The sequence below is a fragment of the Athalia rosae genome, chromosome 1 (assembly GCF_917208135.1).
Source record: "Athalia rosae chromosome 1, iyAthRosa1.1, whole genome shotgun sequence".
In the NCBI taxonomy this organism is placed as follows: domain Eukaryota; kingdom Metazoa; phylum Arthropoda; class Insecta; order Hymenoptera; family Athaliidae; genus Athalia; species Athalia rosae.
Window position 1 is genome coordinate 18,996,868 of NC_064026.1, and position 13,592 is coordinate 19,010,459.

General features: G+C 36.9%; 2 protein-coding genes across 12 annotated transcripts in view; one reads left to right on the plus strand and one right to left on the minus strand.

Annotated features, from left to right (window-relative positions):
• Window positions 1–6,610, plus strand: part of LOC105685181 (serine/threonine-protein kinase svkA) — a 76,069-nt gene extending 69,459 nt beyond the window's left edge. For 10 of the 11 annotated variants that reach the window (XR_007277662.1, XR_007277665.1, XR_007277649.1 and 7 more), the window contains 6 exons: window positions 1,221–1,366; window positions 1,515–1,800; window positions 1,951–2,298; window positions 2,512–2,741; window positions 2,857–2,922; window positions 4,443–6,610. Coding sequence is in view for 1 of the 11 variants with exons in the window: in XM_012399049.3 (XP_012254472.2) it covers window positions 1,221–1,366; window positions 1,515–1,800; window positions 1,951–2,298; window positions 2,512–2,741; window positions 2,857–2,866 (1,020 nt within the window). In the remaining 10 variants the exon portion in view is untranslated. Of the gene's footprint in view, window positions 1–1,220; window positions 1,367–1,514; window positions 1,801–1,950; window positions 2,299–2,511; window positions 2,742–2,856 lie in introns of all 11 variants that reach the window. The other variant, XM_012399049.3, reaches the window with a different exon arrangement.
• Window positions 6,611–6,806: 196 nt separating this feature from the next.
• LOC105685177 (cullin-associated NEDD8-dissociated protein 1) lies at window positions 6,807–13,567 on the minus strand. Its single transcript, XM_012399044.3, has 17 exons — window positions 13,157–13,567; window positions 12,109–12,278; window positions 11,808–12,021; window positions 11,414–11,706; window positions 11,138–11,300; window positions 10,729–10,999; window positions 10,146–10,652; window positions 9,772–10,055; window positions 9,558–9,689; window positions 9,277–9,445; window positions 8,889–9,186; window positions 8,416–8,614; window positions 8,064–8,321; window positions 7,813–8,001; window positions 7,450–7,693; window positions 7,219–7,365; window positions 6,807–7,126 (listed from the first exon to the last, which is right to left on the minus strand). The coding sequence occupies exons 1-17, from the start codon at window positions 13,196–13,198 to the stop codon at window positions 6,993–6,995; spliced, it is 3,714 nt and encodes a 1,237-aa protein (XP_012254467.2). The 5' UTR covers window positions 13,199–13,567; the 3' UTR covers window positions 6,807–6,992.
• Between the last annotated feature and the right edge of the window lie 25 nt (window positions 13,568–13,592).

Genomic DNA, 13,592 nt, shown 5'->3' on the forward strand with positions numbered 1-13,592 from the left:
ATTTTTTATGCAATCCGAATTCTTCTAGCTCTTAGTCAATTGTCGACAAAGTACTGAAAAAGTTAGAAAAAAAAAACAACATAATAGTGAGGGTAAACACCTGGTCGCGTCAACATGGAGCACTTCGTGCATGCATGGATTATATAGATATCGGTATTGTGTATTTCTGCACACGGTACCAAGTGCTCATCGATTAGAACAGGCGATTCTGAGTATTGCGAGAAGCGTCGCGATTACGTCATCTTTGAATCTCTTGATTGTTAGTTTCAATATCGCGTGGTTAAAAATCGATTCAGTTCAGTATTTCGTTTGCGAGGCCCCTTTTTCTTCTGAAAATAGACGGGAAACAGGATCGCTATCAATCACGAAACGTCCATAACGAACGGAACCTGATGGATGGCGTTGTTTTTTTTTAACTGCTCTCATTGCGAGCCTCGTTTGCTTGTGGTAACCGCTTCATGTTTTTTAAGCATTGATTTTTGCGCTCTCAATAATCGTGCCATCTAAAGATCGTATGCAGATTCGTTGATTATTATCGCGATTCGAATCATTATCACGTTATGATATGAAAATCGATTTCACGCTATGAATTGTTCTGTTACCTGTAAAAATTCCGATTGCCTATAGAATCTACAGGCAACCCGATATAGAATTTTCTTTTCTTTGATAGCAAATTAATCACCACTTCGTTTACGCTATCAGAACCCCTTCTCCTCAACTACCTCATGCAATCGATTATAACGTTTTACAGATAAAGTTGATCAGGAATATTTATTACAAACTCACGTGGCAATTTTCTGCAAATTTATAATTAATTATTTGGCAGCTTCTAGTTTTATAGACCCATTAAAGAGTTTTACAAATTATTCGGTAATTTTCGACATGTGTATGTGTTCGAATATCTTACAGAAACTGGCCTACGCATTACCTATCATTTGTTGTTAGTGTAAGAAACATGCGGTGTTCTGTGTGAAATAATCAGAGAACTGATAACATCTACTTTTCCAAAATCGAGCCACTGCGATAATCTTTTGTAATAGCTGTTTACATACCGCTAGCGCTCGGCAGTGTCTGTTTTAGTAATTGAGTGATTTTTAATTGTGATTTCCTTGTTCTTATATACTGACCAATGTTGAGAGTGCCGCTCGTAAATTCATTAAACGGGTATTGGTGATCAATTTGTTGCGATGGAAACATTATCTGTTGTCTTTTCCACACAGAGGCCCACGGCAAAGGAGCTGCTCAAGTTTCAGTTTATTAAAAAGGCAAAGAAAAACTCGTACTTGATCGATCTCATCGATAGATATAAGAAATGGAAGTCACAGAGGAGCGAGGAGTCCGAAACTGAAAGTGAAAACTCTGATTCGTGAGTCTCTTTTTGTTCAATCATTTTCAAAGTAATTTGCAATCTTTTGTCATTGCGATGCATGCATTTGCGATGGTTGTTTGAAGAAGTGCATCATTATACGACTCTACCTAAAGAAAAATTATAATTTGCACCGTTTTGTTTCTAGTGAGGAGTCTAAACAAGATAGTGACATGGATGAACCCTGGATAATGACGGTAAAAGGTCCACACAGCGTCAAAGGATCATCGGTGGTACCGAAATTGCCACCCGATGATTCGTTGACTTCATTGACGTTAACACACACAGCGAATCACAGATCTTCTAATCATAATCAACCGTTAAAACCTCATGCAAATGGAGCATCTAAATCTCCTCCTAAGGACTCAAACTTGAATCACTACAGAAGTGATTCTAGAGACTCGCCACGTGATATACAGCCTAAACCTACTCCGGTAAATTACAAGACATTAATTTATTCTATTTTTATCGAGAATTAATTGTTGTATAGAATATTGTGGATAACTTGAATACGAACCTACGACAATCGGAATCATTTTATGATGTGTTCTAGCGAAATTCTCAATAATTCAATCTATTTATAGTCCCGTCCACACGAGGCAGCCCCACCACCTCCGGTGGACAATCGCAAAGAACCGAGTCGGGATTCGAGTAAAGATAGTCGAGAAATTAGGGAGTCCAGAGAATCCAGAGAGTCAAGCAGGGAGTCAACCCCTAGAGATTCCAGACGTGACACTAGAGAACGCGATAGAGAAAGAGAGCGAGACAGAGATAGTGCACGAGATAAGAGAAATAGTAAACCAGAAGTTCCCGTCGTACCCCTTGTCGATCACAGAGGTGGTGAAGATAAACAAAGACCAAGAAGTACGCAGGAGCTAAAACACCCCCGAAGTGCAACTCTATCCGGAGTTATCTTGCCGCTTCTTTCCGAGGTACAAGTCAGAAAGTTCTCAACCCTTCATGATAATTACGTAAAGGAAAATAAAAGAGTAGTGATTCTGTAAGCAGGAAATACCATGGACAAGATTTTCCATTGATTCTTGTGCGATGTATTCATTGCATCTGTTAGGACAATGTGTGTATAATCACTCAATTTCGTCTATCGCATGGAGTAAGTTTTTTTTTTTTTTTCCATTCTTCGACAGTTGCAACGCAAACACCAGTACTCAGCGAGAGACAATAACAGTGGTGGAGGAGGTAGTGGAGGCGGTAGAAATGGAGGTGCCCTAGAAGAGCTGAGAGGAGCATTTGAATTAGCAGAACGAACGTCACCCGGAGTCAGCGAAGCTCTTGTTCGAGAACTTTTGAAAGCTTTGTTACCCGCTAATCATACGGATGCCCGGCTCTCCATGCTGATGGAAAAAGTTACTATAAGGTATGCAGAGGATACGAATTAACTCATGAGATTTCCAAGTACGAACTTGAGAGTTGTTTTTTGATAACGATAACTTCTTGTTGACTAATTCCGTCTACGTACCTTCTATTTTCAGAGATACGTAGGGATGCGAGACAGCAAACATTCGGACGAGATTTTGATCCGAAGACATCTTAACATTGTAACTAATTCTTTTTAATTATTAATTATACTAGTTAGTGATGCTACATATGCCACACATTGTTGATAGTTTTTAAACTGAGAACAGCGGAATTATTTATATCCCTCATTGTCATTTACAATTTATCGGCTGCAACAAACGATACTATTTTACCTCATGAGTTGTTTGAAATCAGCATAAAAACAAAGAAAAAAGTTGGTGCTGAAAAAAGCTGTAAACAACGCTTCCTATTGGCCATTCTAAGTATCCAAGTATGTTGAATGTGTTTGTTAGGGCTGTCAATTAACTTTGAAATAAGGGATGCACTCCAACAGAAACACTTTAGTACTAGCTAGCATGCTTAAACGATACTATCAAATTGGTGATAGCTGCGTAATTTGAAAAGTATTATTTGAACTGAGCATCTTTGGAGATTGTTACTTGGTAAAACTGTAAATATCGAAGTCGTATCTATCAAACTCAAGAAATCTATCACTTTCAACAATAAAGCAATCTTTTAAAGGTCCGATGATTAAGCTTTGCCTAATACGAAATTGGGATATAATCCAACAAAAAACCTGCATCCACCTAAATAACGATACAAATAACGTTACATAGGCGTATCACCTGTATGTATTGAAGCTATTCTTAATTACGAAGTGTTTGGCTTTCTGGAAACGTGCATAACTGTACCTAGGATTGACTGTCAAACTGTACCATAATTGGTTGTAAAAGTGGTTCCTGTAATAATCAGTTAGCAGTATGTTCTTCCAAACCCGAGTTTTACTTTATTCTAAAAAAAAAATCTCTTGGTGTTATGAGCACGATATCGTTATTCTGTTTTCAATAGATTTAAAAAATTTGCCAACGACGCGACGGTTTAATATTCCCCTGTAATATTATTACCATTCGTCCAATGGGTTCAGAACAAATTCACATGGGCATTCATAGCCTTGACACAAATGATGTATTTAGAAACGATATTAACATCGACATTGTTACAGAAGTCGATACAAAGACGTGTAATTTTATTGTCATTTAAGAGTTCCGTCAGATCATGCACGAACTGTATTTTGGTAAACTTACAATTGGATATAACTAAATGTGCAAACTCCCTATATTTCTAATCAAATAAAAATGTTAACACACTCCATAGGTTTATGATGACTGATAATTCTTTAACATGACCTGATTGACAATGGAGAGTGTTCGTAGATCATTCTTGCCTCATACAAATATCTGGTCATAGTGCTAACACAATATTACATCAGGAAGAGCTTTACCAGGTTATCTTATAGACAAATACAGGATCACTTGTGAAATAGAATCAAGATCTGAAATACAGGTTGCGTCTAGTTATACTCTTTGAAATTATTGTTCAGCTTATCAATAAGTATAGTGAGATGATTTTTGAAACATATTGAGCAATATTGAGCTATGTTTCGTCAACAACAGTTACATTTGAAAATATATTTACAATTATTCTCAAATACTTCCATTGAATTTCCGATGTGTTTAACATTAGCTGCTTATGTTTGCAGTTGAAACCGGGGCAGACAAAAGCTGTGTGATCTCTTCCTGCCACATCTAACATCAGATGATTAAGTAGCATGATGAGAATAGGATGCGATATGTATACATTCAATTAACGAGTGTTAGCACGTGGCCTGGACTGTAATAGTAAAGATACCCCTGTATATATGTATGTAGCACCATAAGATAGAGTTATTCTTGTAAGTAATCGATGTTCATTCAAAGTGGCTTTCGCAAGTCCCGTATGGCAGAGATTAATCGATTCTAATGGTTTTTCTTTCCTCTTCTGAGTTTACTAAGAACAAAGTATGGAATTTTCGCAGTATGATATCAATTACTTGAATTCAATAAATTATGATCAGTCAGCTTCGAATACCCACGGCATATCTGCTGTTCATTACGTGACCAGTTACGGACGTACAATGTAGATACTTCTATATTAAAGTGAGTTTTTAGTTCAAACTTGTCGCAAGAAGAAGAGTCAATTAATGAGGAGATCGAATGGGTATCTTGTTTTCGAATTTCTATCTTCTATAATTATACTGTGCTGAAGGGGGCTATGAAAACTTCAACGAGTATCGACGATAATCCATTTGTTTATAAAGTAATGTATTTTATAATGAATAGACAAATTACTCGTAGTGTAACTTCACAGTGCAGTGCAAATTGGGTTTGCTGATAAAGATAACATGAAATTATTCATTCAACAGTCTAGATCTTAACGATTGTAAGCAAAGTAATATTGCAACATACTGTACAAACGAGATGATATAATATACCTAGTATGATTACAATATTGATAGTAGTCACATTTGATTATAGCAATCCCGTAAAACACAGTTGTTTCAAATGCTGAGATGAAAAAAGTTTTTAAAAAAGTAATCATCGCTATTAATTACTAAGATTGAAAACAATGTACTTCAGATCGTGAGTGTACGTAGAATGGTGAAAATACCATCAGTTTTAGTTTAAACATTACATTAACAACTACGTTAATTATTCATTATGTTGTATTGTTAATTATTAATATTCTTCTTGTTTCTCGTTGGGATAGGTTTTTAATTACTATTACATATCGTTACGTAATGCTGCCATAGATGTACAGGGTGTTGGTTGGGTCGATTTGTGCCAGGATAACATACTGGTACCAAGAAGTATTTTTCAATGATGCATAGTTGTTTCTCCGCAATTTTAAAACATATGCTAGTGGAATATGAATAACAAAATATTTATAATTTAATTTATTTGTCATGATTATGAAATTTCAATCCTTGATTCGCAATTAATTTCTCATTTTACTTTCACTTTGGTATTGAAGTATCGTGTTCGACGCTCGATAACTTCTGGAATCAACGGTCGGTTTTTTCTTTGTTTGTAAAGTTACACCCTGTCTGCTTTGTTTTTTCACGATGGTACAATCAAAACTTTTGATCTAGCTGTGACAATTCATACAACAGGTGTGCCATTTTACAAACAAGATTCTATCCATTCGCGATGTTCACGTTCGCCGGATTTTTTAACGGAAAACTACGTGTTACTACATAGTCCGGCGTATGTGATCTGATAGTGGAACTGAATGGCGATCAATTTGTATTTGCGTCACTTATTCTAATCCAGGTATTATTCATCTATGTATACAAGTTTTCCCCCTAAAATTCTATCCGCAGGAATTTAATAGTAAGATTCAAAGAGCGACAATCTAATTCGCTGTTCAGTTGTCACAATTTATATGGAAATGCCCTATCCAGATTTACTGTAATCATACGGTTCTACGATATCAATGTGTGACATTGATACGTGTACATGCAGATTGTAATTATTACTATTACCTAAGAGTATCGAAAGAGAGTGTTGTATATCAGGGTGGGTAGCAAAACTGGGTTTTTTCATTACACAGGAAGAATCTTCCAGTGTTCTCGAGATTCCCCCCGAGATCTCAATGAATTTTCGAGTACCTCTCAAAGACTGTGGTATTCAACACTTTTTCTTTGTATCAAACTTTTAGATATTATTCAAAATATTCATCTATAACAATACGATAACAATAATATCGACGTAGAATATATTTTTTGTATTTTAATTCTACCCTGGCTGCGTTGGAATGTATTATATTGATTGTATGTGGCATGCTAAGGGCGTGTACAAATGAATATTGAATAAATAAATATTGACACTGCGTACTGCTCTATTAGATGCCTCTTGGATATTACGCACCATTACAAGCTTGAATTTTATTTAAATTTTGTGTTCAAGAATCAACATCAGTAACACGATTGTGTTCCAGTGTATTTTGAGCCCAGGAAACCGAATCTGCAAGCTTAAACAAAATCAAGTTCAACAGAATCGCAACGAACACAAATTCAATCAAATGCTTATACTGTAAGGTGAATTTATTTTCAAGTTTATACATGACGCACTACAGGAAATCACGTGTCTTCGAAGCTATGATAAACTCGAAATGAATGAAAATATAGCGTATAGAAATAAACTATGAATAATGTTACCACAAGTACTTAACCAACGGTATTTATAAGTTACAAAAATTCAATCGATAATCTTTAGCTTTGATCCATGATGTTAGTTTCATTTATGTTACTTCCTGTACAGTCCTTTTGTATCACTTCAAATAGGGGTTGCAATTCAGCCGTTGCTTTAATCTGCGTGACGAACTCGCTTAATGACGGATTCTTATCTGAAATTGCGAAACATTACGCAAGTAAACGTAGATGCGATAATGAGAATTTATCACTGAAAATAACACGGATGTGAAATAAAGGCACTGACCGGCATCAGGTATGGTGTATAATGCAGCAACTGCTCTTAGCGCAGACCGCTTCAATTCATCTTGTTTCTCGTATTCTTGCTTTACAGAATTAGCTTTCACTTTCATGGTACAAGTGCTCTTCAATGGTTCGACTAATCTTTCCAGCCCTAGGAAGCAAAGAAAGAGTTAATCAAGCATAATCATACACCTAGGTGGGATAACTGATGAGATAAAAGGCAAAAATTTCTTACTTTGTAAAACCGCAGTGGGGCAAAGTTGGGCTAATCGTGCTGTCATTAGGTAAGTGAGCATCTTAATATCATAATGATCTCGCAAACCGTTTTCAACGTGATTCAAAAATTCGAAAACATCTAGTCGGTCCAGGCAGGAATCTAGAAGAGTATACATGCACTCAAAGGCAGCTTTCCTCAAATCCAAGCCATCATCCACTGTGTGCTTGAACGGCCCCATTTCAACTTGTCTTATTAACTCTTTCTAAAGCGAAATCAGAATTCAATGAATATTAGATTATATTCAACACTTGTTGAATGAGCGTTGTTTGTGGACTCAACCATACTCGTATATGTATAGATCGATATCGGAAATCATCTTACTTTGATTTTTGTTTCGGTATAGAGTTGAGGCAGCACCATTTCGAGAAGATCACGTATCAAACTGGGTTTATTGTGAGCTGCGGAATTGAATGCCACAAGGGCTACCCTTCTAACATTTAAATCGGGGTCCTCTAATGCAACCAGGAAGTGACCCATGCACTGCTTCAACATTTGGTCGATTTGTTGAGGCTAAGAGACGAAAAATTTCCCAGATAATTGCTGCCGCTAATCACTTACAATCATCAACGTACCTGATCAGAAATCGTGAATTTGACAGCAGTAACGGTAGTAGTTCTCATTAATGCAGATGAAGATTTCAAAGATTCTTGTAGCCTTGGTAATAAAGTAGCAGGATCAATGAGGGTTAATTTTCCGAGACACTCGGCAACTACGTTACGAGTTCCTTCTTCTGTACACTCGCAGTGCCTGTAGAGCAGCATCCAGATCGACGGGACAAAGTTTTGAAGATGAGATACTCCGGATGGGCTAGCCGATTGACTTGTGATAATCTGTAGTGTTGAGGAAAAATTAAGCATTCAAAATATCTGGGAACACGTCAGTGATAATTGTTAGTTCATGAAAACACAAAAGATTTATATTAACCTCTTTGAGTGAGTGTAGGAGCAGGTACTGTCGCTTAGGTTGAGCTTCAATCTCTTTTAGGATGAATGGAAGATACTGTGGAAGGTTTCCAATTGCTATGTTACCCAAAGTATAGCTAGCAGCAGATTTCACTTCTTCAGAATGAGAAGAGAATGAATTCAGAATAACATGTTTCAGAGTTTTAATTCCACTCAAGTCCCTGTAAAACAAAAAAGCACGGATGCAAAATTAATCTATTATGCAATAGTACTGAAAGCAAGTATGTTATTTGGCCCTAAAACATAATCAATCCTGCTGTTTGTTTGAAATAGGTTTAACTTCTATCGACTCCTTTTGGCAAACAGATGATGTAAAACGTAAGTGTTGAAAGCATTGAGCGTCAAGAGAATTTTTGAATTAATTAATGACCTGGACAAGTGTTGATATCTATCAGGACGACTTTTCTACCTTTACCTAAAATTACATCAACATACACGTGTCTGCCTATTTCCCCGATGACCAGCAATGCAAAAATATGCTGTGCATCACTATGTGGGTTCTGGACATCCTTCAAAAACTGTTCAACAACTCCTTGTGCTTCTTCATGCCACGTGATCGTCAAAGCTGCTGCACACTTTGCCAATGAGTGATAGGCTTGTTTATGCAATACCGAAGTCTGTGGCTGACTAACAGGTGCTATCAGCATTGACAAAAGTTCTCTGTAACCCAAGCCAGGAATTTGGGCTTGTACTAGAGCTTGGAAGAATTCCAGCATAGAGTTCAACGCAGCACCTATGTTGATCAAATACATCGACATAGAATGAAATCATTTTTATGGTAGCCTTGATAATCTACTTCTATATCAGAATCATAGCCATTTACCTTGCAGAAGAGGGGATTTTACCAATCCAAGTATCTCAGGTAGGATGTTATCTGAAACTCTGGTGAGAGCGACGGGATGCAACTTCGCGATAGAAGTAAGCAGTGTAAGAGTTAGCTGAGCAATGTGAAGGTCAGCTTCATTCAACAATGGTGGCAGTTCTGCCGTAACCTAATGGTAGACAAAAGAAATTTAGTCAGTCCATCGTATAAATGTATTCCTCAACATTATCATAAAAATCATAAGTTATAGATTACCATATTACGGAGTGATTCTTACTTGCCTTATCTAAGAGATCAGTGTGAAGTGCCGAACTATAATTACGCACTAATGTATCGAGTAATGACAGAGAGCATAATTTCAATGCTCGCTGGTTCTTTCGCAAAAAAGAGCCAAGAATCGGGATAGCTTCTTCCTATCACAAGAGTAAAGAAATTCAAAATAAGAGTACGTTACAAACAGCAAAAAAACCTTTCCAATTAGAATCAAAAACTCACAATGATAGGCTTCAGATCGACCCTCAGTGGTGATGCAGCGACACATGTAAGTGCTTTGACTGTTGTGAGACGTGTAATCTCATTACGCAATCTATCTAGGAAAATGGGCAGGCATACAGGTAATTCTTCGTGAAGAGAATCACCCAAATGTGCGAGAATCTGACCCATACATGCAATGGCGCGCTCTTTCACCTCTTGGTCTATGTCAGCGGTTCTAAGTCTCACCAATGTCGAACGATACAATTCAGTAGAAATCGACGCGAACTCGGGATTGCATGATTTACCTGTAGTAGAAAATAGTTATTTGATTAATGACCCCTAATGACAAGAAACTTCATTCACAATGTCCGAGTGTTGGTAATGTAAAATCGTACCATGAGGTCTGATGACCTGTACTAGTTGTTGTAAAACTAGAAGGGCCTCTGCTGTTATTTTGTAAAATGAATCACTAACAGCTGCTATTACTGGTGGTGCAAGAACAGACATATGAGCGTGGAAAACTTCGGCATGATGAGTGACCAGCAAAGTATGAACAAATGCCAATGTGTCAATTTTCATATTAGATGACGAGTTTTTGTCACCAAGTGAATATTGGATCCCAGGGATAAGTGCAGGTATGTGATTAGTAAGAGCGCCGGGTAAAACTAGCACAAGTTCCTTGAGCAGGGAGAAGCAATCCTGCCTTGTTTTGATGCTCTTCTCTTTCATTTGACGATGAACAGCTTTAACTATTATTGGCACTTGTTGCTGCAGTAGTGAAATTGGTCCTTCTTCTTCTTCCATGGAATCGGGATCAAGCGGTACACCGGTAGCTGGTCTCGTCTGTCTCAAAAGTGCAATGTAGGCGTGGAAAATGTCTGATTTTACGTTTTCCTCACGTTCTAAAAAACATTCATGATTTATCGAGAATGTACGGTCCATTGTTTTCACTCTCATTAAATCTTATAGACGGAATACCTTTGAATCGAGCCACAAGCGCTGGCGAAACGACTTTGTATAATTCTGGAAGCAATTCCCTTCTACTAGAAACAACTGCCTCGAGACACTTTGCCGCGGCTCTACGTACTTTCCAACTCATATCGTCATCATCTGAGTACTCATCTTCGGCATCTTCCTCACCATCCTCTTCGGTTTCCATAACAACCCACTCATCGGACTGATCAATTACATCGTCGTCATAATTGTAGTTTGGGTCATAAGTTATATAAGCCAAACATATTTCAATGATCTGTAATCATTCATAGATTTTTAATCTGTGCTTTCCACCATAAATTTTTTCCTCTGTATATAATAACGATTTAACAATATTTGGAAGCATTTACATCCAATGGGCTAAAATTTTTTTGATGTCGACGAAATGCTATACCTTATTGATATGTGGTGTAATTTCCTTTGGACAACGATATACAAATGCTTCAAATGCCTGAAGACAGTATTCTCTCAATTCATCGTCATCTTCGTTACTATACTGTACAATAAAAGGTATCACCCTTTCTATTTGTTCCCCAAATCTGTGACCTGCTTGACGGCTGTAATTATTTTCATGATTAACGTGACATGATGGTTTTCATAACGACGTGACTATAACTATCGGCGACCAAGATTTGTAAATCGATCATGACAGCCATGAAACAACACTCACCAGATTGAAGCAATACACTGTATGTAAGTTCGGATGACATTTTTAATCTTTTGAGTCGTCAATCCATCCAAAAGATGATCAAGAAGTTTGTTGTATAAATGATTATTGCTTGAAGTGACAAGGTGACTGAGAGCTACAATGGTACGCTTCCTCACTGCCTGACGTGGAGAAGATAGTTGTGGCAGTAGAGCTGCTAGAATTGTGGGATGGAAAGTTATCAAGAGAGCTCCAAAACGTGAAAGTAGATCTGCAAGAATATCAAGGGCTTCGAGTTGCACGGAAACATCTTCTTGCTAAAATTTATGACAAATAAATGGTGTTAATTGATACATCTAAACAATCCCAATCCAGGTTTGAAGCAGTGAAGAACTGTAACATTCGACACATGTCTTACTTTTTCAATAGCGCTACTAAGGCGTCCTGTAATTCTTTTGCAAACATTAGCTGCGAGTGCGCTGGATCCCAATGGCAGTTCAGAAATAACAGTCTTTAAACCGATGCTAGATATATCCCTAAGTTGTTCTTTGTCGGAAACCATATTACCACAGAGAGCATCTACTATTGTTTCCACCTGATATTCCTTGACTTTGTTAACTAAAGGGCCCAAACTGGAATTCACACAATTTTCAACTTAGACATATTTTCTACAATCTTTTTGGAAACGCAATTTTTGCTAATCATGTGCTATAATTTACCATTTTACAGCAAGATTTTGTACTTCTCCATTTTTATCTTCCAATAGTTTGAGAAGCATTTTGACAACCTTTCGTTCTGAATCATCATCCAGTTTTATGCTATCTTTTTGTAATTCCGTCATGAGATCATTTGTTGCCATAAATCTGAAATCCTTGTCACTGGATGTCATCTACAAAATAAATCATGCATTAAGTATTTCACATAATTGATTTTAAATATTATACACTAAATATAAAATGACAGAATAATGTATCAATTGACCCTATGAGGGATTACATTTGCAAGCAATCATGTTTTTGTTCGGTGTTGTATCAAGGGTAAAAAATTATTTTCCATATAGAGATATGCATACAACTACTCTATGATAAACAAAAACATGAATATTTTGGAAGGCAAGTAAATTGAAAATTAATCGATCGCTTGTACCAGAGTAAGTCTAACAAGTTACAATCAAAATCCTATGGTATAGAGTTGAAAAGAATACAATTACATCAATCTATGATAATGAACAAGGTGATAGCTGCTCACATTCTTGGATTGGAAACCTACTATAACGCACAATAGTTCATCTCATTGCTAGGGATTCGATCAACGAAGCGCATTGCTCATTATGTACTACTTTAAAATTTATGTGAATGTGTGGGATGTTTGATTCGCAAACTCCTATTTGGCTGTGAAATGTTTCAACACATTTTTGCAGAGTAATGTCATAAATAATGGAGTTCCGTGATATCGGCGGAAATATCGGTCTTTTGGCATATCGAACATCAAACGATGTCATCTACTTGGTAAAGAAAAAGAATGTCGCAAAAAAAAAATCGAACGATGCGTTAAAATAAATTATTCATGATAAAGTTGAGAATATCTTTTTATTGGCATGAAAAATGACAATTCTCTACAGTCTACATGAAGGTAAGAGTGATAGGTTAAGTAGCAATAACCGTTCCAACTACATTGCATGACAAGTTGATTCTCCAGATGAGCAGATAGTGCATGAATTATAAAGAGAGTTATTTATCATTGATAAAAATACACAAATTATATTACCTTTTCGAGCAAATGTGCTATTTGATACGAAACGCTAGCCATGGTTGCAAAAAAAATGTTTTTTCCACAGCCGGCCAAATTATTGTTTATACCGTAGTCCGGTATCGTTAAATTAATGCGTAAATTGGAATTGCAAAACTCGCGTGTTAATAAACCGTGCCGATAAAGACACAGGAGTTGCGTTATACTTTCTCTATGAAGTCAAAAATCACCATAAAAAATATTTTTTTTATTGAAATCCCACCGATAGCAACATTTCAGACACTGCACCAGAAGTACCAAAATCTGACGGTAAACATGCGTTCCGGATAGTTCCGGAGGATGATAACCGATGGACCCAGAACAAAAGAACAACGGCCATAGATCGACAAGCTGCGAACGTTGCGGCGTGCTTTTGAAGCACAGGGGGTGTCCACCACATGTCAGAACCAACTAC

Excerpts from the sequence above, each read along its gene's own strand:
- LOC105685177 (XM_012399044.3), bottom strand. The coding sequence starts at position 13,198 with ATGGCTAGCGTTTCGTATCAAATAGCACATTTGCTCGAAAAG. Across the intron at positions 12,279-13,156 it reads TAGCACATTTGCTCGAAAAG|ATGACATCCAGTGACAAGGA; the intron begins GTAATATAATTT and ends TTTATTTTGTAG. Across the intron at positions 11,707-11,807 it reads TTAGTAGCGCTATTGAAAAA|CAAGAAGATGTTTCCGTGCA; the intron begins GTAAGACATGTG and ends CATAAATTTTAG.